Source organism: Strongylocentrotus purpuratus, unplaced genomic scaffold (genome assembly GCF_000002235.5).
Source record: "Strongylocentrotus purpuratus isolate Spur 01 unplaced genomic scaffold, Spur_5.0 spur5_scaffold_3, whole genome shotgun sequence".
Classification (NCBI taxonomy): Eukaryota; Metazoa; Echinodermata; class Echinoidea; order Camarodonta; family Strongylocentrotidae; genus Strongylocentrotus; species Strongylocentrotus purpuratus.
The window spans coordinates 36,550,293-36,575,615 of record NW_022145609.1 but is presented as its reverse complement, the minus strand read 5'-3'; the positions used below and the strand labels follow the sequence as shown (position 1 = coordinate 36,575,615).

The following is a 25,323-nucleotide window of genomic DNA, read 5'->3' as shown; positions in this document are numbered from 1 at the left end:
TGCTAGACTAGACGTATTAGACTCGGTTCAAGACACCCCTTCACACACGCACAAATGCTTTATCATTTCCGGATTCTGATGATGTCATCGCCACCCAAGAACAAATATCGGATATCATAGCAATGTCGGTACGGTTATTGAAACGAATTTCAGAAGGATCGATCGAATAGCTAACTCGGATTGATTGATTGTCATGTCCTGAAAGCAAAGAGTCGAGTGTCACGGAATTTGCCAGATGTACACTCGCCGACGAAGATATATCGACTTCAATCGGATTTGTAAGTATTAAATATAACGTAGCTTATATCATATGTTGTCCTTATAATCATTTATGTAGTCAACTTTGAGGTAATTCCAATTTTGATATTGGAGGGATTTGCTCATGAAAACCCGATTTGTGTGGGGAAGAAGAACATGGTCCCACTTGTAGAAAACGCTGTTTGCAATTTGACGTGTGGATCCAAAAAAAATATTAAAAAATAGTGGTTTTGTTGCTCTTGCTGCTGTTGTTTTGCTTTGCTTATTCTTCATCTTTTTTCTTCCTCCTCCTCCACTTGTTCTTGTTCTTCTTGTCCTTGTTCTAACTTCTTGTTCTTGTTATTGTTCTTTTCCTTCTGCTTCTGTTTTTTCTTCTGTTCTTGTTCTTCTTGTCAAATAATCTTGTTCTTATTCTTCTTATGTTCTCAGTTTTGTTAATGCTCAGCTCTTGGCTTCTTCTTTGTAAATTATTTTATTTCTTCTCTCTTCTCTTTTCTTCACTTCCCTTCTCTTCTATTCCTTTTTCTTTTTTTGTTCTCTTTTTCTCTCTCCGTTCCATCACTATTTTAAGAACAATATTTTGATGGAGATGTGAATGAGTCTAGTCTGAAGAAAGTTTGGCGCTAGTTCAGAAGTGTATCCACACTTTGACCTGTACATTAACTCCGGCGTGGAGATACCCTACTAAAACATACCGAAAATAGACTAAATCTTCATCAATTGTTTAAATAATGGTCATGATTTAAAAGTCGTTATGTTTCTTACCTATTTTGTGTTGATTATCTTACCCTTTTTGTATTTTTCCTAAAAACAAAGATTTAATGTATAATATACACCGTCTCACGGGATTCACAGCAACTGCTGCACAATACAATTGCATACTGTAATGTCGGTGGGATGCGGGCGCGCGTCTGTTAAGTTAGTGACCGTAATGAATTGCTAAGATCACAGTCGCTAACTTAACACACACGCGATTTTGGAGCTTTTGAAAGTTAATTTGAGAGCTTACTGCTCCATTTTTTTCTCTATGCTAAAAGAGATAGAAACATCGAAACAAAAACATTTTGTTGAGTAGACTACCGGTACTTATTGCACGCGTGCCCACTCGCATAGAATAGAGTGCACACAGAACCCAAGTACAACTTGATTCTGTGTGAGCCCTACAGTCATACAGAGTTTAGTTTGTTTTCAATCACAACCACCACTCCTTAGAATGCCAGGTAAATCGTTTTTTATGTTGATTTCATACATTCTACCTAAATGTATAAACACAAATAATTTTTTCATAGTAAACCAATCAAACTTTGGAGTTTGGACACTTCTAAATTTTTGAGAAAATCAAGAATTTAAAGAATATCATCTACAGTACACACACACACCAAAGAGCACTTCACACACACATAGATTAACTCCCTGACTTTACCGGTACATCTAAGTGGTTGTAATTGAAAATGAATGAATACAATTTTTTTTTGAGAACATGACTTTTGCGCCAAAATATGCGACATTGGAAAGATTGGCAGTTTGGCACTTAAAGATAAACTTGAGTTCTGGTAATGCGATTGCATTGTGAAAGAAAAGGTGTGGAATGGATCAGAAAAGTTGATCATATAGCATGTAATGGTGTGTAATGCAAGGTTCTGGAGTCATCAAAATCATCATAAATTTGGCAGAGTCTAGGTAAAGTAACAATCACTTACACAGAAAGATGTATATGGGACAACACACATGGTGTCGGGGCTAGTACTACCCTGATTTCCTTATCTTTCTATGCTCATTACTCAGCCAGTATACATTTTCTTCCAAAATTGTTTGGCACATGACATTTATTTGTAATCTTGAACATTCAGTGTAAGTTTTGTTAGATTCTGTGAGAATTCATTTTCTTTTTTTTACCAGAACTCAAGTTTATTTTTAAGTACACATGTACATGTATATCAATGTGTATAAAAATATAAGCCTTAGGACTAGGCTACTTAGGACAGGCTTTTAAAAAGTACTGGTAGGTTTTAAAAAAACTTGATATAAATCAGGAAATCAAGGCAATTTTTATTTTTCAATTTTGTTTTGTTGTAGTTTTATTCAGAGAATATTCCTGAAGCACTTTACATTTGGTGAATTTGCTCTATAGACATTAGTTTCAAAATCTTTAGAAATTTCGGAACCAATAAGGCTAAAAAATCCCTACAGATTGCTGTACATGTACGTCAACTGATATCCCTTTCACAGTTTTGTTAGGAATCTTTGTATTTCAAACATTTCTTTCATTTATATCATATCGTTTTTTTTCAGGAGGTCCTGGATGGATATGTTCACACCTTCAGTGTCCCAGTGACAGCAAGAAAAAGTATCAAATCTGGAGCCACAGGGCGGACCCAAAAATTCTTCTTCGAGGGGAACGAAAAGAATGAAAAAACGCAAAGAGTTGGATGCACTCCTAACCATGCCTAACGGAAAGAAGAACGGGAAGAGCAAGCGCTCGAAGGAGGGTCACGAGCTTCTGCGCTTGGATTCAGAGTCAAATTCTTCAGATAATGAGGAACTCTTTTTGGCACCAACAAAGAAAACTGTTATCAGGAGGTTTGTACATTTGTATTGTGAATAAATGTGACCTCATAATTTGTGTGTGTGTGTTCTGAAATAGCACAAGTCCCTCTCCCCCCCCCCCCACCCCCTACACATACACAGCCATCTTGATGGATATATACAGTCAACCTCGCTAAAGTCAATGCCACAAGTGTCAAATAACCTTGGGGATGATAAAAAGAAGTCCCAATTTTTCTTCATGTACATGTACATGAACATGTGTGTTATTTCCACTCAAGTCAATCAAATTCCCAGAACTGTTCCAAAGAAAAGGCACTGAATTCACACCGCAAAGTCCAACAAGACTTTAGTGTGTAATTAATCACTGTCAGAGCACTTGCCACACACCGATTTTGTTTACACATTACACCCCAGTACTCCAGACTTACTGGCATGCATGAACTCAGCTGTTCTTTTCTCTCCCTCCATCTCTCTCTCGTACCTGCCTCTCTAACCAAGCACCACCGGTCCTTTCGTTGTGCACCGTATACACCAGGTAGCTCAACACCAAGCGAGCTCTGATATCGAAAAGGGAAAGAAATGAACAAAAACAAACTTAACACAAACAAATGCCACAGTATTTCAAAGATAGTAATGGAAGAAATAAAAACTGACTTATAAAGTTGTAAATCAAGCAAGAAACACTTCATACTTGCAAATGCACGCTAGTTTGTTTGGAATTTTTATCAAAATTACCAAACTTTGATCAAGTAGTAGTTAGTTTAGTTTAGTTTATTTCTTTATTAAAAAATCACACCCGTCATCAGATGGCCGGCCTAAAAAGGCCTATGAGTGATACATCAAAAATAACAGTCATAAATAATTTGACATGGTAACATAGTACAAATACAAGTATATCATAATCATAAACACAGAAGAAGAAAAAAAAAATATTAGTATGTACCTTATATAATATACTGATCCTCAAGGATAGTTTGATTAGAGTGTGGATGTACTGTATAAGGTCAAAGATCAAGTGTAGAAAAAATTCTCCCAAAATAGGTCATTATCAGGATAACTGGAGAACTACATGTACATGAACATGTATTCAAGTAACTTTAATAAAACTTTTGAGGATAAAACAATTAGATACTGCGACTGCATGTAAGAGGTCAAAGGTCACAGGCCACAGCATCATAAAAGTGTTCGCAAATTCCCCAACATATATATTTTTTTTTTACTGTGCAACCAATTTGTAATCAACTTGAAGTGCATGTAAAGATGTAGATTTTGTATGCAATAGGCCACAGTTTCATTTAAAAACAAGAAACATTCTCAGTAAATTCACATTTACAGTCTCTGTAATAAATTACTGTATTAATTTAGGAACCACTGATGCAATTTTAACTTAACTTTGGCTCAAGTACAATGTATAAGCATGAATAAGATTAATCAAAAAATGTTTGGGTTCATGAGGTTACATGTACATGTACACCTGTAGGTCATGCTCATAGAATCATATTGAAAATATGTACATGAGTATACATAGTTCTACATAAATGTACACATTTCCATGTAAATCGAGGCGAATTAAAGATGCAGAACTTAAGTTTGCCTATATCTGATCAGTTTATACTTGCATGTACACCCTGTACATGTACATGTACATGTATCATGTAAATGAACAATTTCTTTTCTATTAAAAAAAGTCTGGATTAAGAACATACGGTACTAAAAGTGTGAAGTTTTGAGCTTTAAGGAGAGTAGATACATGTAGTAACGTACATGTACAGTCTTCCTTGGTGTTCCAATTAAACCTTTCCAGATTAATCCAGATTAATGTATGAAAAATGCCTTTGTTGATGGACTCCTTATATTTTCTGAACAATATCGGATTTGAAAGTGATCTGGAGCTACCCTTTACTTTAGTACTTGGTATTAGGGACTTTTCGATGTACACGTCGACATAGTGGACTGCTACGTGTGACTGCCTTAAGGACGTCACACGTACCAGTCCACTATGTCGACGTGCAAATAGAAAAGTCCCTATTTATATAATGACAACCCGAATGCCCCCAATCTGTGCAGTATTTAAAGATTACTCAATGATTTACATGTATGTTACCCCGTGTCCACACACAAAAAATTCATTGTATAACTATCGGGATAGTAATACAATGAAATTGTGTGTGTGTGTACATGTACGCTTACTAACGATTAATAACAAAACGTTGTATAATGAAACGCGGGTCTTGGCATCGTTTTGAACTAGAACTCGATAAGAATCACGTAATGAGTTGTGTGTGGACGTAGCTAGTATAACTGGTCAAACTAGAACGGTATAACTGGGCGGGGCTTAACGTGACTGCACACGAAAGGAGACCTGACCTCTCATATCTGCTTCCATTTCATGACCGCAGTTAGCAAACTGCGCACCTATATAACGTTTCGCTGTAGAGTTTCGGGATTACTTTCTTGTGTGTGTGGACACCCTGGAATTTATACGATGATTCTTTATAGAGTTTCGGGATAAAAACAAATTGTGTGTGGACACGCTTGTTAGACAGTCAGCCTAGGCTAAGATCAGTTACAATATCCTCATAACTTCCTGTATCTTTCTACATGTACATGTACATGGGGAGGTTGGGTGAAATTGGTAGAATGTAAATAATTGTTACAAGTACGTACATTGTACATGTACACTTAATGTGCCAGTGATTTTCATTAAAAAAGAGAAGATGTTATATATAATGTTATTCAGGTTTACTGCCATGGTGTGTGAAGCCTTTTAAGTGTGTACAGTTTTTCGAATATTGCAAGAATGGAATCAAATAATAGTCCCAAAGATGAAGAAAACAATAAAAAACATATAAATGAATAACAAACTAACTTTAAAAAAATGAAATAAATACATGAATAAATTAATGAATAAATAAATAGCTGTATTGTTTCAAAATGCATTACAAACATGAGCATGCACATTGCATTACAGACATCTTGAAAGGTTTGGATGCAATAGTATACAAATAATGAATGGTTATGAGTTCAATAGTGCGAATATTTTCATGAGTTGAAAGATTAACATTCTATTCAACGAGGCGTCAGCCGAGTTGAATAGAATTAATGTTAATCTTTCAACGAATGAAAATATTCGCACCATTGAATGAATGAAAAACATTCATTATTTGTTTTATACAACATCGAAGAAGATCTAATAGAACGTTAATCAACAAATTATGCTTTACTCCTTAATATTAAAGATAAATTCAAGTTGGATTCAAGCCTTCTCGATTACATTCAGATTGCCTTCGCGTCAGATACATGCAGGGATACGCGCGCGCGCACGGCAGAGAGGTACGCAGTCTGCATATAACCAAAAATGCACGACCGTGCAATATACAATCTATTGAATATCATGTGACCAACAATCCTCCAATCAAAAGACAGGGATCCACGTAGGTGTTGTATAATATAAGAATAATGTGTGAGTAAGCTGATCTTTGCATGCTACATTTGGAGCCAGATTGGCATTAACTTGTACATGAAACTTTAGCAACATCCTTCTGGCTCTAAAAAGATGATATTCTGTATCCTAGGCCGGGCTAGTTTCTTGAAACTGTCATAAGTCTACATGTACAGTATATTTGCGAACAACCCATTGAAATGCATGTCAATTTAATACCACATGATTCTATGAAATGTCCAAGAAGTTAAAGACTTTAATGGTTTCGAGAAACGTTCCCATGATGTAACTTGTTGAGCTCTACAAGCAGTGTACATGTAATCCATGTTGTTCAAATACTGAGAGAAGGAAGATTGATCCATGTACTGTAGTTTCCAGAACTTTCAGTATGAGTAGCAAGTCTGCCTTGAAGCCAAGATTATATCATACACAGGCTAATATCAAACTGAAAATCTGGAAATCAACTTGAAACTCGTGCAATTGCTTGTTTTTTGAGAGGCACTGAGCAAGCTTTTTTGAGTAATATCCTAGTTGTCTGTAATGCTCTTATGAAATAAGATAGAGAAGAGAGGTTTCAATTACAAACAAAATAATTTAAATGTAAGACATAGAATAAATTTTCTAAAACAATACAGTGTACATCCAAAATATTATGTTATAAATAACAGGAAATGCATAAAACTTATATACATGTACCGGTATTAAAAAGCTTCTCTTTCAAAGGGATCTGTTATTAAATAATAGGAAAAAAATACTTGAAATATAACATGCAAAACTTATTTGTAGAACTTTACATGATAACAATAACACACTGTAGTTGTATAGGAATTTGGACTGCTGGTGTTGATGGCCAGCCAAACTGCTTGTAAGCCAATTTACTGCTGTGATGGCATTCATGCAAGTCTATGATTGATGTGCATCTACCACATACCTGCATATTATTTTATGAGCATAATATATACCGGTACTGTTAAGGTTACGTGTACAATGCTTCTACCCTTCTTGGTAAATGCTTTAATGGTTTGATAGGTCTCTGTTTGTTTTGTTTGTTTGTTTGTATTTTTTTTTTTTTTTGGGGGGGGGGGAACAACTTATGATGAATGTGCATCATCATTAGATAGGGGTAAAGTCTTATGGCCCAAGATTTTTGTTGTTGTTAATTAGATGAATGTATGAATATTTCTTTTACAATTACAACTGAAAAATGGGATCCAGTGGCAGATACATGTTCTACTTGATTGCTCAAGGTATAAATATTTTGGAGAGTCAATTAAAATTTACATGAGATGAAGACGCATCTATTATGATTATCTTATAATGTAGATTGCATGATGTACAGTGTAGGTCTTGAAATACTTCTGAAATGAGATTGATGCATCAATAAAGCTCAAATGACCACCCTCCCCCCTGCAAAAAAATAATTAACCAAGCATTATGTGTTATAAAGGTTAGAGTTCTAAGAAAATAAAGCATGATAAACCCTGGACATGGTGTGTGTCAAGTACTCTACCAACAAACCATCATTTAGAGAGTATTTGATTTTTGGGGATAGAAATAGGCGTGAAGCTGATATGTGACCCAAAATATTTACCTGAGTAAAATATTGTTTCATAAAGGGCCCTCTTTAAATTTTGTATTTAATGACAGAATCTAATTTTTTTCTCTCAACATTTCTCAGTCAATTTCTTTTCCAGGAGAACCTAATAAAAATCAACATACTATAAATATATGAAATGGCAATGTAATTCAGTTGGGCCTGATCAGAATTCCATCAAACCCTGATATAATGTTGGCCATCACGTGATCCCTAGCTTAGAGGCAGCTAGGGTTGATGCAATTTAGATTCATTTAGTCGTGTCTGGGATCACTGTGCGTCCTATGAGGCATACTGTGCAGTCTGACACAACATGCTAATGACAGGGAAATGAAATTGACATTTCCAGCATAACGATGTCCCAATTACAGAACGTGGTCATGACTCTCAACTAACTCAAATGTATATTTTTGGATGGTTATTGTTTTCCCCAATTTCTTGTTTGATTTCTCCACCTTGCAGAAAAGTACAGAGTTGCAAAAAAATTCTTCAAAGTTCATTGCACTATGTTACATTTTAAAAAATATTTTCAGATGTAAATTGTTCTTGTTTTCCGGCTCAATATAATTATTTATTTGTTCTATGATATCTCTATCTTGCAGAAGTGTGTAGCGTTGTAGCTTTTGAATTTGAAGTTCATACATGTGTAAATACTTTTTCATATTATTTTCTTTCCTCATTTCTTTTCCTTTCCAATCCCAATAGGTTATTGGTCTACCAGTAGATTGTATGTCATACCAATAGCCTTTAACCACAAACATAATACTTACACATTCTCTCCCACTATTTATTATTAGCATTTTAATTGACCACAAATTGACTTTTTAACCAAGTCTCATATGGCATACACATACACTGTACACTGTGTATTGTGTAGTAGCAATACATGTATGTTTTTTCCAGTATTCAATTATTTTTTTCTTTATTTCCTAACTTGCCAAATACCACATTTTTGTTAAATGCCCACCATCATATTTCTGAATCTTCTGCTCTTTAAATACTCAAAGTAATGTGATGTTAGTTTGCATGTTCGCTTATTGTTTCATACATGTACATAGTTCTCATATATTTTTTAATATGAAAGTTAAACCGTTCACCATACTCTTTGCATGTCAAGCACATTTTTACCGTTTATCTATTGCCTCTACTTAAAACAAATGGTTAGAGAAGATGCTGTTCTAAGCATTAAAGGGGAAGTCAATTCTCACATCAAATTGTTCTTATAGATGTCAGAAAGAAAAAATGAGGAAAACGGATCAGTGGAAATTTGAGAAAATCTAATATTAGGATTTAGGAATATCATGAAATCATACATATCAGTTAATGCCCACTCATTTGCGTCTATTCATAATCTTGAGAAAGACAATTGCCTAATGCATTATTGCCAATTAATGAATAAAACTTTATTGTCTGTATTTTGTTACATCCTGATGAAGGAACGAATTGCTTTTCGAAAATTGGACAATAAATTTTAATTGGCAATTATGCATTACACAATCTTTCTTATGTTTGTTATGAAATCATACATGATACAGTTTCTCCTAAGTGAGAGTGAGACTTACAGGAAGTATTTAGATGCATAACCTTACATAATTAGGGTAATTAAATAAATTAACCTTTCAAGTTGAATTAATGGACAAAGTAGACATGAGATCGTAGATGATCATAAACAGGGAAAAAAGAAGAATACAATGTCATGTACTGTAGTAAACAATCTGTGTAAGGAGTCTGTAAGTAGGAGAGATATCCAAATACAGAACAAAATAAAAACTAAAATTTTAAAATGTTAAAACAGGGCAGAAAAATACATGATAAATTGCACGTCACTGTACGTATGAAAAACAAAGATAATTAGAAACACAGGAGCTGCCCCTGATAGAGGTTGCAACTTCACAAAGCAGATTTCATTTTCATAGAAATATCAAAAGCATTGTCCCTGCAGGCCTGGGGTTGGAATTGTATAATGACATATATAAACAAGATTATCTTGTAATGGCAACCCTAAGCTGGTGAGTGGAAAGATAATGGACTTCTTCCTACTTAAAAGGCAGTTAATTTAAATGAAAAATCTGGTGTTTTCTGCCCTGGTATTGCTCCTCAAGATGAGATGAAAGTGGAAGCCGACCCTTGTATAAATTGCTTTTATAGTAAAAGCAGAAAAATCAGATACATACAGATAACTTTAGAAAAAGGTTGACACAAAATCTGTTTGAGGATAAGACATTTACAGGTGTAAGAGTTAAAATGTTATTATACCGATCAAATACAAATTGGGAACTTTATGATTTCCCTTGCAAGTACATGTAGCTCTCCTTTAGTTTGTAGTGGGTGAGAATTTTAAACAAAAGTGATCCCTACATGGAGTTGTTGATCAATATTTGAGGAACTCCTTACTTTGAAGAAAAATGAAAAAAAAAGGATTCCCAAGCTTAAAACAAATACGATAGAGAGCTGAGCACTAGCAAAGATCAAGCAGTTTTGTCAATGTATGTTTGATTGATCACATGCATCTACATGTACTATGAGGTCACTTTCAAATGATTTGTTTTTATGCATTGAACATGGCTTACCCGCAAGCAAAAAAGGTCCTGTTTTATATTTTATAGGGCTGTACATGTAATACTGATTTTTTTTTTTACCCCAGTAAATTAAACGCAGGCCTTTCTAGAGCATTCACTTACCGGTACATTGTATCCACAGTAAGTTAATGATGCAAGTAATTGCTGGTCTACATGCATGACTTCCACCTACCAGTACCTGGAAATGTCATCTCATGGAAGATCTTTACGTGCAGTTTTTTTCCATTTAAAAACAAATACATGTAGCTGTTTAAAATGATATTGCCCAGTTGCCTGTTGGTGAACTAGGGATGTTAAATTTGTAATGTGTTTGAAGTTTATCTTTAGTACCTTTTATGAGACACTTAGTTTTTTGTGTTTTTTAATTTTTTTTCACGCAATGACTTGTTTGATTTTGCCAGGAAATTGTTCTTTGTGAACAAGGTATGTACATACAAGGAAACGACTAAAGGTATAGCATGTTGTACGCTAGACATATTTTTGAAGGAAAACTGGTTAAAAATCATTTCAAATTGATGTCATGCAATATTTACTGGACCAGCAATATGAAAATGATTGAGAAACTGGCTAAATTGTTTTTATGCAGTGAATGGATAGACAAGCAAAATGGAAGTCAATTTTGATGGATTCAATTTGAATGTTGCTTTTTGATATCACCAGACATCCTGACAAGACAAGTCATCAGCCTGATTTATATTCTGTAATTTATAATATTTCTTTCTCTCTATCTTTTCCCCCTTTACTACAGACCGAAGCCCTGCCAATGCTGTACAATGTGTGTGCCTCTTGTCATGTTCATCTTAACTATGGGCTGTATGGTCATCACAGGGGGTCTAATCTGGATGCATTTCAACCTCAAACAAGATCTAGATAACCTCAGAAGATCGCTAGAAAAAGGTATGAAAACAAATAATTGTGGAGGACCAGGAAAACATTAAAGTAGATATTCATTGATTTTAAAAACTAACTTAATTTCATTATTGCAAAGTTAAAACTTTGATTCGACAATGTTATCAAAATTCAATGCTTGGAAACCTTCGAAGTAATGATTATTATAAATTATAAAACGCTTAAATACTGCCCCGGCATAGCACCTGAAGAGCTATCCGAACGCTGCTGAGATGTGTGAGATCACAGTATGGACACGATTTGCACAAGCAGACGATGTCCCATGCCATCTCACACATTTTCAGTGCCTGTGTTTTCATCTATTCTTGAGTTCTTTCTCTTACTTCACTACCGTCAGGCTAAATGTATAATCTATCAATTGCCTCACTCCGAACCCCGCACATGATTTTATTTTGATGACAAATGCAGCTATACAAAAATAAAGGAATCTGTCGCTTGTAAACAAAATAAGACGCCATTGAATTTTCAGCTGTACACACCGCAGTATGTTCAGCGTTTCAAGAGGGAACAAATGCCGTCCTTAATATCATTCCGGGGGGGGGGGGGGGGGGGGGGGGGTTTCAATTCGAAAGTCGTGTTTCTTTGATTGTTAATTAACCCCTATCCTGTGTATTTACAAGCAAAAGATTTTAGTTATCGGAATCGGGTCATATCCCCTTTTGAATGGTTTGACATGCCATCACATTTATATACACTAAACTCATTATAATTTGACAAATAAAAGCTTTGCAATTATGTTCATTCTTTATGGGATGTCGTCTGCTTGGGCAGTATTGGTCCATATAGTGACGTCATTAAAACATCGTTATTTTTCCGGCGAATCTCTCTTCTATCCCAGCTGCTATGCAGGTGGTTGTATTTGTATTTTTATAAATCACCCGATATGTAGTTGACCTATAACTTGTACGATGGCCATCTGTTAGCTTACCAGTTTCTAGTCATACCATTAGTTGACATATTTGTGATTTTTGTTGAATTTCACCTTTAACCTTATAGATCATAGTATGATTGGTACACTTTATTAAAGTTACTAGCCATACTAAAGCTTAGATCAGACCGGATTTGAAGCGATATGGCTCATTTAATGCCAGTTTTATGTTCATAACTCCATAATATGAGTGAACTCCCTTTTAGCTGTGAGCCATCAGATTTACTTGTTTAATAGGCCAGTTAGCATGAACTGGTTTTCGCTGTACTACTTGTCTAGCTATCGTTATTTTTAGGATCCCCAGGCCTGATTTTAAGTGCCCCTTACCAAGTTACCGTAACTAAATTCTACAATATGTTGAAGTTCACTAGACATGATGTCTGTCCTGACAAGTGCTACTTGTTCTTTAAGAGTATCGATTTTAAAGTCATTTTCCAATCTAATTTTTAAAATCTTATGTTAATTTCTTTTGATTTCTCTCACTTGTCTCTCTTTCTCATTTCTTCATTTCTTTAGTTGAGATAAAAGCAGATAGTGCATCATCGCAACAGAAGACAATTCTTAGCCTTGAATCTGGGCTCGACAAATTGAGCCATCTCCCAGAAAAAGTAGATGTTGCTGATATCAAAGTAAGTTTAAACATCACTTTAAAGCCTGAATAACTTTTAACCCTCTGATACCTCAGTCATACTGCCAAATCGATTCCAAATTAACTCCAAAACAACCTATACTTGATTGCTTTGTGGGATAGTATGTCACTGTCAATCTTGTTTGTCTAACTCCTTATATGCCACACAAATGATCTCTCTGTGTCACATTTTATTTATCATGGGATAGATATAAAAAAAGTTTTAAGTTTAAAAAAAATTGTTACAAGGGCAAGATTTATCTATACTGGTGTTATAAAGATTTGTCGTTGAGCTCATCAAGACCGAAACGGGTAATTTTGCAAAGCCATTGTGTTGCACATAGCACTGATATCATCAATTTGTGCTTATTGTTTTGTGCAAAATTGCTCATATGGTAAACTAGCAACTGTGCAGAGAGGGAAAGAATGCAGCAGTGTTTATATTCTGTCTTGTCTGTGTGACTGGGGTATATTAATGGGTCTGGATTATGTAGGCTTTTCTGAATACTGTCTGAGTGGAAGGAACGAAAAGAAGAGTTTTGAGATAGAAATCTGGCAGGGATCCCATATTCACAGTAGAAGGAGGAGGAGGAGGAGATCAGGAAATCTCTAATGTTCAAGGGGATAGCCTGGACTCAACACTCACCAGGCACCTGAGCCACATGAGCATGGTCCACATTGGCATTCTTAGGGTCTGTAATGTATATATGAGTCAAGGTTGTTAGACTTTAAGATTATGGGGAGCTGGAGTTGAATTTTGGAGTCACGTGTCCCAAACACCTGTGAGTGCCTGAGCAGTGCATGATTTCTGTGAATCATCTCTGCCCACGTTATGTACTTTAATACAGATTTAGTAAATGAAACCAATCACTGATTGCTGTACAAGCAGGTCTGTATCCCAACAATGGAAACGTTATAGTGCACAGCTTCAAATGAATAGGATCTTTGTGGGTATAATTATTTCTCTGAATCATATATTCCTATGTATTCACAGATTAATATATTAAACAAGTCACTGAGTGCTGTACAGACAAAGCAAGATGAATTGGATTCTTTAAAAGCCAGGATAGCAGTCCTTGAGGGCAAAACATCATCTGCATCAGTAGCTGAGCTGCAACAGGTGAGTTCATGGAGAAGTGAGTAAGTAAGAGGCAGAGAGAGAGGGAGATAAAGAGTGAGTGAGAGAATGAGTAAAGCGTTGGTCACATCCCACCGTGCGTGTTTTTAGTTCGTACGGTTTTTGGGGAGGCCACGGCCGCCACGTTTTTCTGAAAACGTAGGGAGGGAGTGGCAAAGGCAGGGAGGGAGTACCGGCAATGAGTGTCACACGCATTGTGTAAGTACATGGCCCGCACGCCACGCCTGGCCGTGAACGGTTGCGTGCATCGTACGTTGCGCACGTGGTAAGTGCGTTGTACGTGCTTACAACGTGCTTACAACGTACGGTCTCCGTGCGGTTGCCACGTTATCGTACGGAGGCCGTACTTACAAGTGCTGCTCACGTACGGTGTCCTTACTCACTAGCATGTTGTAAGTGCGTGCACGTGCGATGAACTCAGTGTTTATATAGGACGACATTCCGATGTTCTCCAGAAGTCCCAGCTGTTGCTGCCTCAAGATGCCGCCCATTCCACCGAAGAGACTATATACTGCATAAATCACTGCAAAAACATGCGTTGTAGTGCTTACTCGGTACGGTCCATGTGAGTTCTGCATGCTCATTGGATAGCTGAACTGGGGAAGTGGCAAGTAAGCATGGACCACGCACTTATCACGTGCGCCCTTAAAAGACGCACGGAGTCAGTGCGTTGTGCGCTCTTTGGCAGTACTGGGCACGCACGTCACACGCACTGGGATGAATCGGTAGCCCGAACGCAGCCCGAACGTAGTGAAAGTTCCTCGTGCACTAAAAGTGCTACGGTGTGTCTGCGTGCTCCCAAATCCGTACGGAGGCGGTACTCATCACGTACGGATACCCACATTTTGCCCACGTTTTTGCACGTAGACAGCATGCACTTGCAAGTACAGCGGGATGTGACCACCGCATAAGAGAGTGAGTGAGTGAGAGAGAGAGACAGTGAGTGAGTGAGTAAGTGAGTGAGAGAGTGAGTATGTGGGTGAGAAAGTGGGTGAGTGAGTAAGTGAAATAGTGAGTAAGTGAGTGGCTGAGTGAGTGATTTCATAGAGAAGTGAGTAAGTAAGAGGCAGAGAAAGAGAGGGAGGTAAAGAGAAAGAGGATAATAGTTTACAGCTTTCTGCAAATGAGCATTTTCACTTGTTGAGGGGACAATAGTATTGAAAAACCCCTCCCCATGGAGGAATGCAGCTTACAAGTAGATGAGGAGGATGAAGCTGTAAATGTTCTTTAAAAAAAAACTTCACATTATTAGCTATGATAATGAAAGTAATGAACAATCTATGTGTTGTCTTTATTATTAATTCATTAAACGCTCTTTCATGTATGACTTTTTGTTGGAATATATCTCATTTTCAGGCTGCTGAAAACTGAATTTAAAAATGCAGATTTATACCCTGTATAAATAGACCCTTTAAAATTGAAATGTGGCCATGATGTCTGATAGTCGACTCAACTATTTTTGATTTGCTTCTCTCCTCTTTTCTATCGTCATCTTGTAGAATGTTGCTGAGCTTGGCAGTGAAGTAGAAGATCTCAAAGGAAAACACGAGACTCAGGATGTGAAAGTATCAAATAATGAACAAAAGATAACAGATCATGAACAAAGGATAACAGAATTATCGGTAAGATCATGATCATAAAATCCCATCTCAAGTCTTCTTTTTCTGCATAAAAAGACTCTGAGATGTTGTGAAACATACATGTATGATGACAAAAGCATACCAAGATAGAATAATAGTTTCTACATTCTTACTGCATGTTCGTAGATGTTCAGTGTCCTTTTGTATACCAAAGTTGACATGAAAAATCCAAAATCGAACAACCGATATTAAACCAATCAGTATGCTGTATTAAACGAGACTCGCATTTAAAACGATAGTTCGGATTGAGCAATTAATATTTATTTTATGGAAGAGGCTACAGCCCCGTCAAACAGACGAAGAGAGTAAAGTGGAGAAATAAAAAGGGACCTTTAAAGCCTGTCTGCACTAGTTTAGCCAGGAGGGATTAGACCTCCCTGCATGGTCATTAGCATAAGAAAAAGGGGACCATTGGGGAAGAACCATCACCGCTTAGGCATTGTTTGCTATATACAGGGCGCAAGTAGCTATAAGTAGTACAGTCAATTTCTACAGATTACTATAGTATTTGTTATTGTTTGTGGATAATTTGTTTATCCTCCATATTACCTTTCAGAATGAGGTCGATACCTTAAAGAACCAAATAACTCTTTTACAAAATCCACCTACCACCCCACCAAGCCCGGAGGTAGCTCCACCCACCTCTGCTTCAAGTGCCACAACCAAACATCCTCCTGCTACAGAACCTTCAACAGGCTCGGCAAGCTCTGGACCCAATCCACAATTGATTGAAGTCAAAGAGGTACAGATTAAAGTTAATTCTAGATTTTTTAATCAGGGGTGTCATTCTGAATTATATGTTATCTTTTTATTTTATTTAGGAAAAAGATTTTTATGGTCATTACATATAACTTTCAACAGGACTGGGGAGCTCTGGACCCAGTCCGTAATTTATTGTAGTCAAAGAGGTACACATTGAAGCTGAATTATAACTTTTATAGGGTTCCTTTCACTTAAAAAATAATTTATGTACAAGGTTGTATGTATAATATTAAGAACAGAATACTTTAATACCTAGTATTCTTTGGGTGATTGGGTAAGGAGTAGGGAGAAAAGATAACATCAAGATCCTGCCCCCAGAGCCTGAGTCAGGCTGGGTTCCCATGCAAATGCACACCAAACATACATTGTAAAATATTTTTAAGTGCTGGGTACCTTACTGCTGGAGTACATATTTGTTTTTTTTAATTGTTTTATAGGCAGGGTCGGATTCATTTATATACAGATCTTTGGTTCTTAAGAGGTACATTGTGTAAGGTTTATCTGTTGAAATATAGTAAGGAACACTGTCCAGGAATATCCAAGGTCTATTTCAGATCTTTAATAATTCAAGGGTTTCCCACCTTCTGATTATAATTTCAATTCAGCTTTGCAAACTCAACATATGTGGAATTTTTATGCTTATGGAGATAAGAGATAAGGAGTTTGCAAAAATAGAGACAAGTGAAACAAATAAAAAGACAGTACATTTATCAAACGATGTGTTTCTGATTGCACCTAATTTTGCGCCTACAGGATATTACGAGAATATGGGCTGCTGTTCATGAAGTACAGAGCACTGCAACAAATCTCTCCAGAGAGCATGAGGAAGTAGTCGCCTCGTTGACTCAGCTTCGAAAGACGCTACTAAACGGTACAGCTACTTCACCTCCTTTGCTGCCCACTGTGGCTGGCCATAGCAGCTCTGCTCCACAGGGTCTTCAGGCCAGTCAGTTTGACCTGGCTCAAATGAAAGTAGATATTGAACTTCTGGTAAGTTATATTCAGCACACTCAATCCTGAAGGTAACAAATAACCCAAAATACATTTTGCTCTGCATGCTTGGGGTTCCATAATATGATGTATAATTTTTTTTTTTAATATCCAGTCTATCGGAAGTGCATGGAGATGTTATATCAGGGGATATGTGCTACACAAGCATAATATATAGCTGTTATTATGTTGTATTCAAAATATCAGCAACCAATATTCATTCTGTAAATATTGCAAAGTATACATGAATTCTAAATATAGGTTAAAATGTTAAAGCAATTTATGTGCAGAATGACATGAGGATGCAAAACTTTGGTGTTTTCCCCAGTTTCTGAATGACTGATAATAATGAAATCATTTGAATCATATCTCCCATCTTCTGGCCAAATCAACTCTGCCATACCCATACTTCAAGTACATGTGCACACCTTCAAGATAATTTTTTAGGTACTTGGTACTTGGTAGGATTCCTCCAAAAGGTTTAACCTGGAGGTGTGTCGTCATGTGCGGCCACCAACTTAAGGTGCTGGTTTTAAGTTGGTTTTAAGCGCAGATTTCAAAGTATTTAAGGAAGGTTGGGCTACAATTAAGTGAGAAAGACTGTTCCAGTCCTTAACTGTCCTTGGGAAGAATGAGTATGCATGTGCATGTCTATTCCGAGCAAGAAAAATTGTGCTGTCATCTATTTTGCAAAGAAAGACTTCACCTTGCCCCTCAGAGTATTTTGAGTCTCCTTTTGATTCATAACCTCTTTCATAGACTACGAGTGTCTGTCACTACTTCAACATTCATTTATATTCTTTCTTGGGGGTATTCTTTTGCAGAAGGATGAATATAACAGAAGCATTGCATCAATGCCAGTAACAGACATCATTCCGATAGAAGACTTGCCTAATTTCAACGCTACATGGTTGCAGTCATTAACAGACAGGATAGGAAGACTAGAGGAAAAAGTCAAAGAGGTAAGTAGATTTGGAGTCATGTTGATATAATAATAATAATAATAATCTTTTTAAAGTCCACTCCAAATTTTATTAAGTTAAACCAAAAATGGAAATTCTTTTTGCCCAATTAATCGTGAGCCCGGCAGCCACTGAGCAGCACCAGATCGACGTTGCTCTATCCCTTATTGTTGAACACCAAACAAGGTAGCAGCAACTCCCGTCTTTTAACGTCTTTTGGTATGACGCGCCCGGGGTTCGAACCCACGACCTCCCGGTTGTGAGGCGGACGCTCTACTGACTGAGCCAACACACCGATATGTAAATGAATAGAAATATTCACTTACACATATACTTACACAAATGATTAAAAACAAGATAAGAATTTGTCACTGGAATGAGGTGGTCTGGGCGAAGGTCCATCTAGTTTATGTAATATTTATTTTTATATTGTTTAGAGCCATTATAATGGATGCATGATAAGAAGTAACATTTCACTGTCATTTTCTGATTGCCTTTTGTTTTCCAGCTTAAACCTGTTGATGGCAACCCCAATCTACTGAACGTCAATGTCACCAACAGCATGCAGATGCTCCTAGAACGCTCCCTTGCGCAGTTCAAGGATGATAACTTTGCTGACGTCTCTACCCTCCAAAGTGATGTCCACACTCTTCAGCAAGAAATAGCGGGTGCCAACTCGTTTGATAGTGAAGTTGGGACTAGGATTACATCAATCCAGGACCAGATAAGCAATTTAAAACGAGAGTGTAGTGCCTGTACACCTGCAGAAGGAGGTAGGAATGAATACAGTATTGAGATTTTTACTGTTCCTTAAAAAGCCCTTTACTGAATTCTTTCATTCCCATAGGCTCTAGTACACGAGTCGGTCTATTCCGGTAAGCAATGGGTTAAATGTTAGTACACAGTGTTGATTAAGGTCATGAAATTGGAGAATAATGTTCCCTGGTGAAATGGAATTGATTTAATCTGTGATTGGTTTGTTTAGATCAGCTTTGAACGCTATAACTGCCATGTGAACTCCAATTACACATTTTCCATGTAACCTAGTATTTTCAGATTTGCACATTAACATGGAAGGAACCTTATCTGAATTTTAGAAACAATTTCATCTGTAAGATAACTATACATTTGTAAGTGAGTGAGCCAAACACCTCATCATCAATATTTTGTTATGTTATTTCTCAAATATACATGCATTTCAGATCAAACTTTCAAGTTCTTCCCTCATATGTACCGGTACATGTATGTACTGTAGGAGAGTAAAAGTATCCCTCATACCGATCCAGACTTTTGTAGTTGAACAACATGATAATTTTGTATGTCTATTTTATAGTCAATGCCTGCAGAAGAAGGATATAAAATTCAGTGTAGATATACTTCACTGGCCATTTGTTTCTTGGTTACTGGAAATCTTGCTACCCGTACTCCTTGAGTGGGATTTTATATCATGTCACTGTAGATGTGAAATACTATATCTTATTTATGTTATCTCTTTTCCCTTAATCTCAACCATGATATAGGACCATTACCAGTCTATAATCCACCCGTGACCACAGGTTCAACAGAAAGCCTATCAAGTACAACAGCATCAGAAAGAACAGCAGATGGTAGCAGTTAAAACTAGGGTAAGGGTAATGTTTTTTGTATGTCAATGAATGTTCCAATCAAATTTTGAAGAAAAAAAAAAAAATTCTTTGAAACAACCAGCATTTGATTGGTGCTGAACAGTTCATTAAAAGGACTACACATGTATGTACATGTAGTATGTCAGGAATAAATGTACATGTACCTGTTTGTATTTACTTTGAAATACACTGAAACTGAATATAATGAAATGAATATAATAATTGTATAAGTACATGTACAGGTATAAAGAAATTATAAACGTACATGTATGTCTGAAATGATATGCTGATAACTGTTGTCCATTGACAAATGCCTGTCAAAGCTTGGAGAGCTCCCTCATACCCAAAATGGTACAATATATTTGGAAATTGCAGAAGTTTATCTTTTTTATTCTATTTCTGACTTGAGAAAAGAAAATACAACTACCGTATTTGCCAGCGTAAAGGCTGCAGTATTTTGGAAGAGAAAATATCAAAAAGTCTGGGTGCAGCCTTTGTTGTGCAACAACTATAATTTCAGCAGTCAAAACAGCAAATCCATTCAGACATATGGGACTACAATGACTATACAATGGTACAGGACATTCCTAGAACAACTCCACACATCTTACTGACAATTTTATGTTGCATTTTTGACATGAAGACTAAAAATAGACTTCACTTTATATTTTTCTAACAAAATCTACCGGTAGATCTAGATCTAAGTTCGTGCCATTGCATCGCTAAACAGTAAAAGAAGGAACAGACCATTAACTACGGAGCTAGCTGCCGTGCAATGCAACTGCGCAGGTCAAAGTCGCAATTTTGTATTACACCGCACATCATGGTAGGGGTAAATGTAGGATACCAAATCTGCCTGCGATACAGTACAAGTTTAAAAATTGATGAAGATTTGCTAAATTACGATCATTTTTGAGGTAAACTTCCCATAAATTTATAAGTATGTTAATGAAATTGGTATCAGCTTGTAGAACAAATAGTGTTCCACAAGAAAATTATGATTATTTTGTTTGGTCCATTTTTTTTTTTTCTACGAAATGTCAATGTTGGGGGTGCGGACTTTGCGGCGCTGCGGCCTTATCGCCGGCAAATACGGTAATCGTTTTGTTTGTGATTTGTGTGCAAAATGATCCACTTAAATATTCTGGTTTTTACTTTTATTAACTCTGAATTTCTTTATTTTCTTCAGGTTTCTATCAGATAAGCTGTTCTAAGAATACCACTACTCCAGGGTATCATTAGAAATACTGTGCGCCAAGTCCATCTACTAGAACATCAGTTTGGGCTGTTGGTTTTCAGTGCATTGTGCATGTCGAAGTGGATGTTAACCAAAGGAAGTACAATTCTTACAATTTGTCAGGATCGAGCAAGGAAATATGTGTGATGATGAATACTGATGAAATTGTGGAACAAACTTGCTGAAGAGGAATAACATAAAAGGTTGAAAGAGGATCAGGAGGTGTATGCAAGATTTTAATCTTCTTCTGGAAATGGTGGATGAGGGTGAGAAGACACAGCATGATAAAGTGATATACATATACAGTGTATTGCTCACAACAGGATCAAATATTTGGAAGGAAATGGTGGCCAATTTGATGATTTTACTGACAGATCGAGAAAGGGATTGGACGTGCAGAGTGATGAAACTTTGGAGTGACAAGAGAATCAAGCAGAAATTAGACTCAAGGGTTAGATACCGGTAGGAAAATCTGGTTTGAGAGGAATTAGAACTAAATGAAATCTTGCTAGTGAAATAGACGAGTTTGCACACCATTTCTTGTATTAAAAAAAAAATTGCTGTCAGGTTGATGAGTTTTTAAAAAAATTGATATACATATAATCCCAGATATGGAAGTGTGTTTGAGGGTTGTTTATTTATTTTTTCCTAATTTTTGGTTTCAGCTTAATTATCAAAGATCATTTTTCTGATGGGCAATCCTTTGCAATGTGTTCCATATATGTAGTACTTATGACACTTATCCATATTTTTCATCAATGAATGAAAAGTGTTTTGGTATGACTATGATACAAGGAAACACCATTACTCAGTAGTCAGATCAAGACATTCTTCATTTTTGGAAGAAATATGTGTGGAAGAAAAGACAAAGTATGTGACGCATTGCATGAAATTGCTCTGATGATGACGTGACGTTCATGGGTAATGTTTAGAAGCTTTACTTGTAACGGAACGATCATATCTGATGTAGAATTAAATGTTTGCACCATGTCATTACTCTATGCAACCGCTAACGAATATGAGGAGATTGCAGTTTTGATACAATATACCGGGAGCTTGGAATAGCAGTTTCATGTGCACTTTCATTAGATATAGGGCATGGCACAATATGCACACACACCACTATATTGGCTATATACTAGTCCCAAAACATCCCACTTAGTTTTTCTCTTTAAAAAAACACACAGAAGTCACAGAAAATTAGCAGAAACATACATTCTATGTACATGTATTGGAAGTATACAGTAGTGTTTATCATTGTCATCATTAACATCATCATCATGGTCATGGTTAATGGCCATCATATTCCCATCATCAGAAGCCTTTTTGGGGTCGTTCTACCTTAACTCCCTGTAACCAAAAAAAAAAGGTTATATGACTGACTTATCATAAAAGATTGTGGCTTTTATCCATGTTTATCTGATTAAGTTGCCTATTTATTAAATGTTAAATCACTTTTATGTCTCTATGATTTATGTTTTTATTATTTGTTTATCAGATCATATTTAGGTAGAGGTTTGAATTGATTTTAATCTGAAATAAATAAGGATATGTACATGTATGCCTAATGGCCATTTTGTGATTGGTAACTAACTTGGTATTATTCAATTTATAAAATGGAAATTAATTTTCTACAAATCATAGACTTGAATGAAATGTCCATACATGTGCATGTAGCGGACAAAATGGTTCCCCTATTTCATCAAAAAATGAAAAATAAGAAAATGAGTTGGAAGAAGCTTCTGGATTTTATTTGGTTATTTAATAGTTTTGGTGTGTGATGCATAAAATATAGAAATATTATTTATCATTTGCAAAAAAAAAAACGTAGCTAGAAAAATGATATACAGTGGACCTTGTATTATTGTATTCAAAAGCTATGCATAACACATCTTTCATAAATGTTTCTTTAAATGGTAATTCATAAAAGATAATGTATGCAGGTAAACTTGTGCAGACTAAAACAGGTATTTAGTTTTTCTTGGCAAGTAGGAGAAGTTCAACCTAACAGAAAAAATGAAAATGAAAAAAAGAAATAAATGATAACAACAAAATAGAGATGAAAATAGGCAAAGTGCAGCCCAATACAAGATATATAGATAACCATGAGTTCTGGGAATGGAATCGCAGTTCAAATGTGAGTTTTGTTGTGAATTGTTTATTATGCAGTAGATGGGTGTGGAAATGAAATTTACTGAAAAGCATGACACATCATGCACATGTTCAGGGTTGAGTGTTCTAGCTCTTGATGTTGGGTCAAAGTTAAGTTTGATTTATCTTCTTTTTGCACATGACCAAGTTTTTTATACAGTGAAATCAAAAATATTTGTTTTCATTGCCAGAACTCAAGATAACCTGTGATGATCATTCAAATACAATATTCTTGTATAAGATTTTTGTGTAAAATGTACATGTAAATATGGCAGTCAGTATTGAATCATAGCATTTTTCTGCTAGTATGGAATGTCTTTCGGGTGTGGGGTTAAAAATTTGTGGAATGGTTTAAATAAATTTGCTGTATGTACTGTAGGTACTACTATGTAGTACTAAGTAGTTAATTAAGTTTACACTCAGGGATAAAAGAAAGTGGACACTGTTTATATTTAAGATTATCAAAAAAATGTTTAATATATAATTATATTTCATATATCAAAATAAACATTAACTAATTCTCTGCGCTGTTAATCATACCATTCACACATGAGTGAGCATGGCCATTTAACAATAAATTAGTCTCAGAAAGAAAATGTCAAAAAAGGGGCATCTGGCCATTCAAATGTTAATAAGCATTTTCATCTTGCTGAGTCGAAAAAATAAAATAAAGACAAGCAACCCAAAAAATAATTAAAGCAGGACCGTGCTACTTGCACCCTCTATATAGCCAACAATGCCTAAGCGGTACCCGTTAGTCCCCCATGATCCCTTTTTCTTATGTTAATTGAGAGCGGATTTGATGAGATAACCAACTGCCAGTGACCACGCAGGGAGGTCTAATCCCTCCTGGCCAAACTAGTGCAGATAGGCTTTAAAAAAAAATGGGAAAGGAGAGGCATCTTTACCATGCTTGTCGAATCCAAGCAATCCTGAGACTACAGTTGACATCCAGAGCTCAATACTCATTGTTTCTTAGTCTTTGTTTTCAGTGTTCAACATGAATATTTTACAGATGCACATGATCATTAGCATTTGAATGGCTACTTGCACTATTTTTAAATTTCTTCTTACCGCTAAATGAATGAGCCCATTCAAACATTAAAGTTCAAAACTTGATCTTAATTGCTATTGGTAGAATAGAATTTTCCTTTAATTTGATGCATACACATGTATATTATTATATTTCATTGACGGTTTTTAAGAAAATTTTGAACACTAAAGAGTGTCCTCTTTCTTTTCTTGCTGAGTGTAGATACATGTAAAACTATAAGTGTGGTGAAGTTTATTAAAAAAAAACATAAAACGGTGTTTATCCAAAATATCTGCAGTTGCTGTCGTAAATCATTGACTTTGACTTGTATAAAGAAATAAAATGCTACTGGATTACTAAATTAAAGACAATTGTTGGGCTATACGTTTATAAAACCTAGATATGATGGTGTCCAGCTAAAAGTAATATGTATAAAAGTATGAAGTGAGCGAGTTCCCATTAACATCACACCTGGGTGGAGAGTGGTGAATGCAGGTTAATCAATAAACCATGTCAAGCTAAAAGATATTAGTGCCAGGGCGAACCGCAAACCATGTAATTCAGTCCGGTGACATATCCACTAGACCATGATACCTCCATAAACATTCACTATAGCTTTAGGAATACCTCACTCATTCATAGTTCGATAAATTTCATTGTGGAAAAAATAATGAAACCTTAGTTTATGGCTAAAGTTATGCCTCTATTTATGAGTGGGAATCGATTATAAAGTGTCAGATAACCTTTTTCTTTATAGGAATCACTTTTGAAATACTTGTCAGTGGGATTTCAATAAAATTATATTTTTATATAGTACAAAGGCACTGTATTAGTATCTTTGGGCCAGAAATGGATAACTTTTTCATTGGTATCGTGAAAAAGCATTGTGAAGACCTGTAA

At 35.9% G+C, this 25,323-nt stretch overlaps 1 protein-coding gene across 4 annotated transcripts; it reads left to right on the top strand.

Annotated features, from left to right (window-relative positions):
• The first annotated feature begins 174 nt into the window (after nucleotides 1-174).
• Nucleotides 175-23,833, top strand: LOC115918976 (EF-hand calcium-binding domain-containing protein 14-like). Of its 4 annotated transcripts, none has more exons than XM_030996131.1 (12): nucleotides 175-278; nucleotides 2,551-2,838; nucleotides 11,169-11,317; nucleotides 12,774-12,886; nucleotides 13,880-14,005; nucleotides 15,523-15,645; nucleotides 16,220-16,405; nucleotides 17,179-17,415; nucleotides 18,240-18,377; nucleotides 18,886-19,150; nucleotides 19,898-20,002; nucleotides 21,192-23,833. In XM_030996131.1, the coding sequence occupies exons 2-11, from the start codon at nucleotides 2,666-2,668 to the stop codon at nucleotides 19,993-19,995; spliced, it is 1,608 nt and encodes a 535-aa protein (XP_030851991.1). In that variant the 5' UTR covers nucleotides 175-278; nucleotides 2,551-2,665; the 3' UTR covers nucleotides 19,996-20,002; nucleotides 21,192-23,833. The 4 variants fall into 4 exon arrangements, with proteins under 4 accessions (XP_030851991.1, XP_030851992.1, XP_030851993.1 ...); XM_030996132.1 differs by having other exon boundaries at nucleotides 19,898-20,008; XM_030996133.1 differs by having other exon boundaries at nucleotides 180-278; nucleotides 2,554-2,838.
• Nucleotides 23,834-25,323: the final 1,490 nt, after the last annotated feature.

Coding starts and splice junctions, on each gene's coding strand:
- LOC115918976 (XM_030996131.1), top strand. CDS start 2,666: ATGAAAAAACGCAAAGAGTTGGATGCACTCCTAACCATGCCTAACGGA. Junction 2,839..11,168: donor AAGAAAACTGTTATCAGGAG/GTTTGTACATTT, acceptor CCTTTACTACAG/ACCGAAGCCCTGCCAATGCT. Junction 12,887..13,879: donor TAGATGTTGCTGATATCAAA/GTAAGTTTAAAC, acceptor ATGTATTCACAG/ATTAATATATTAAACAAGTC.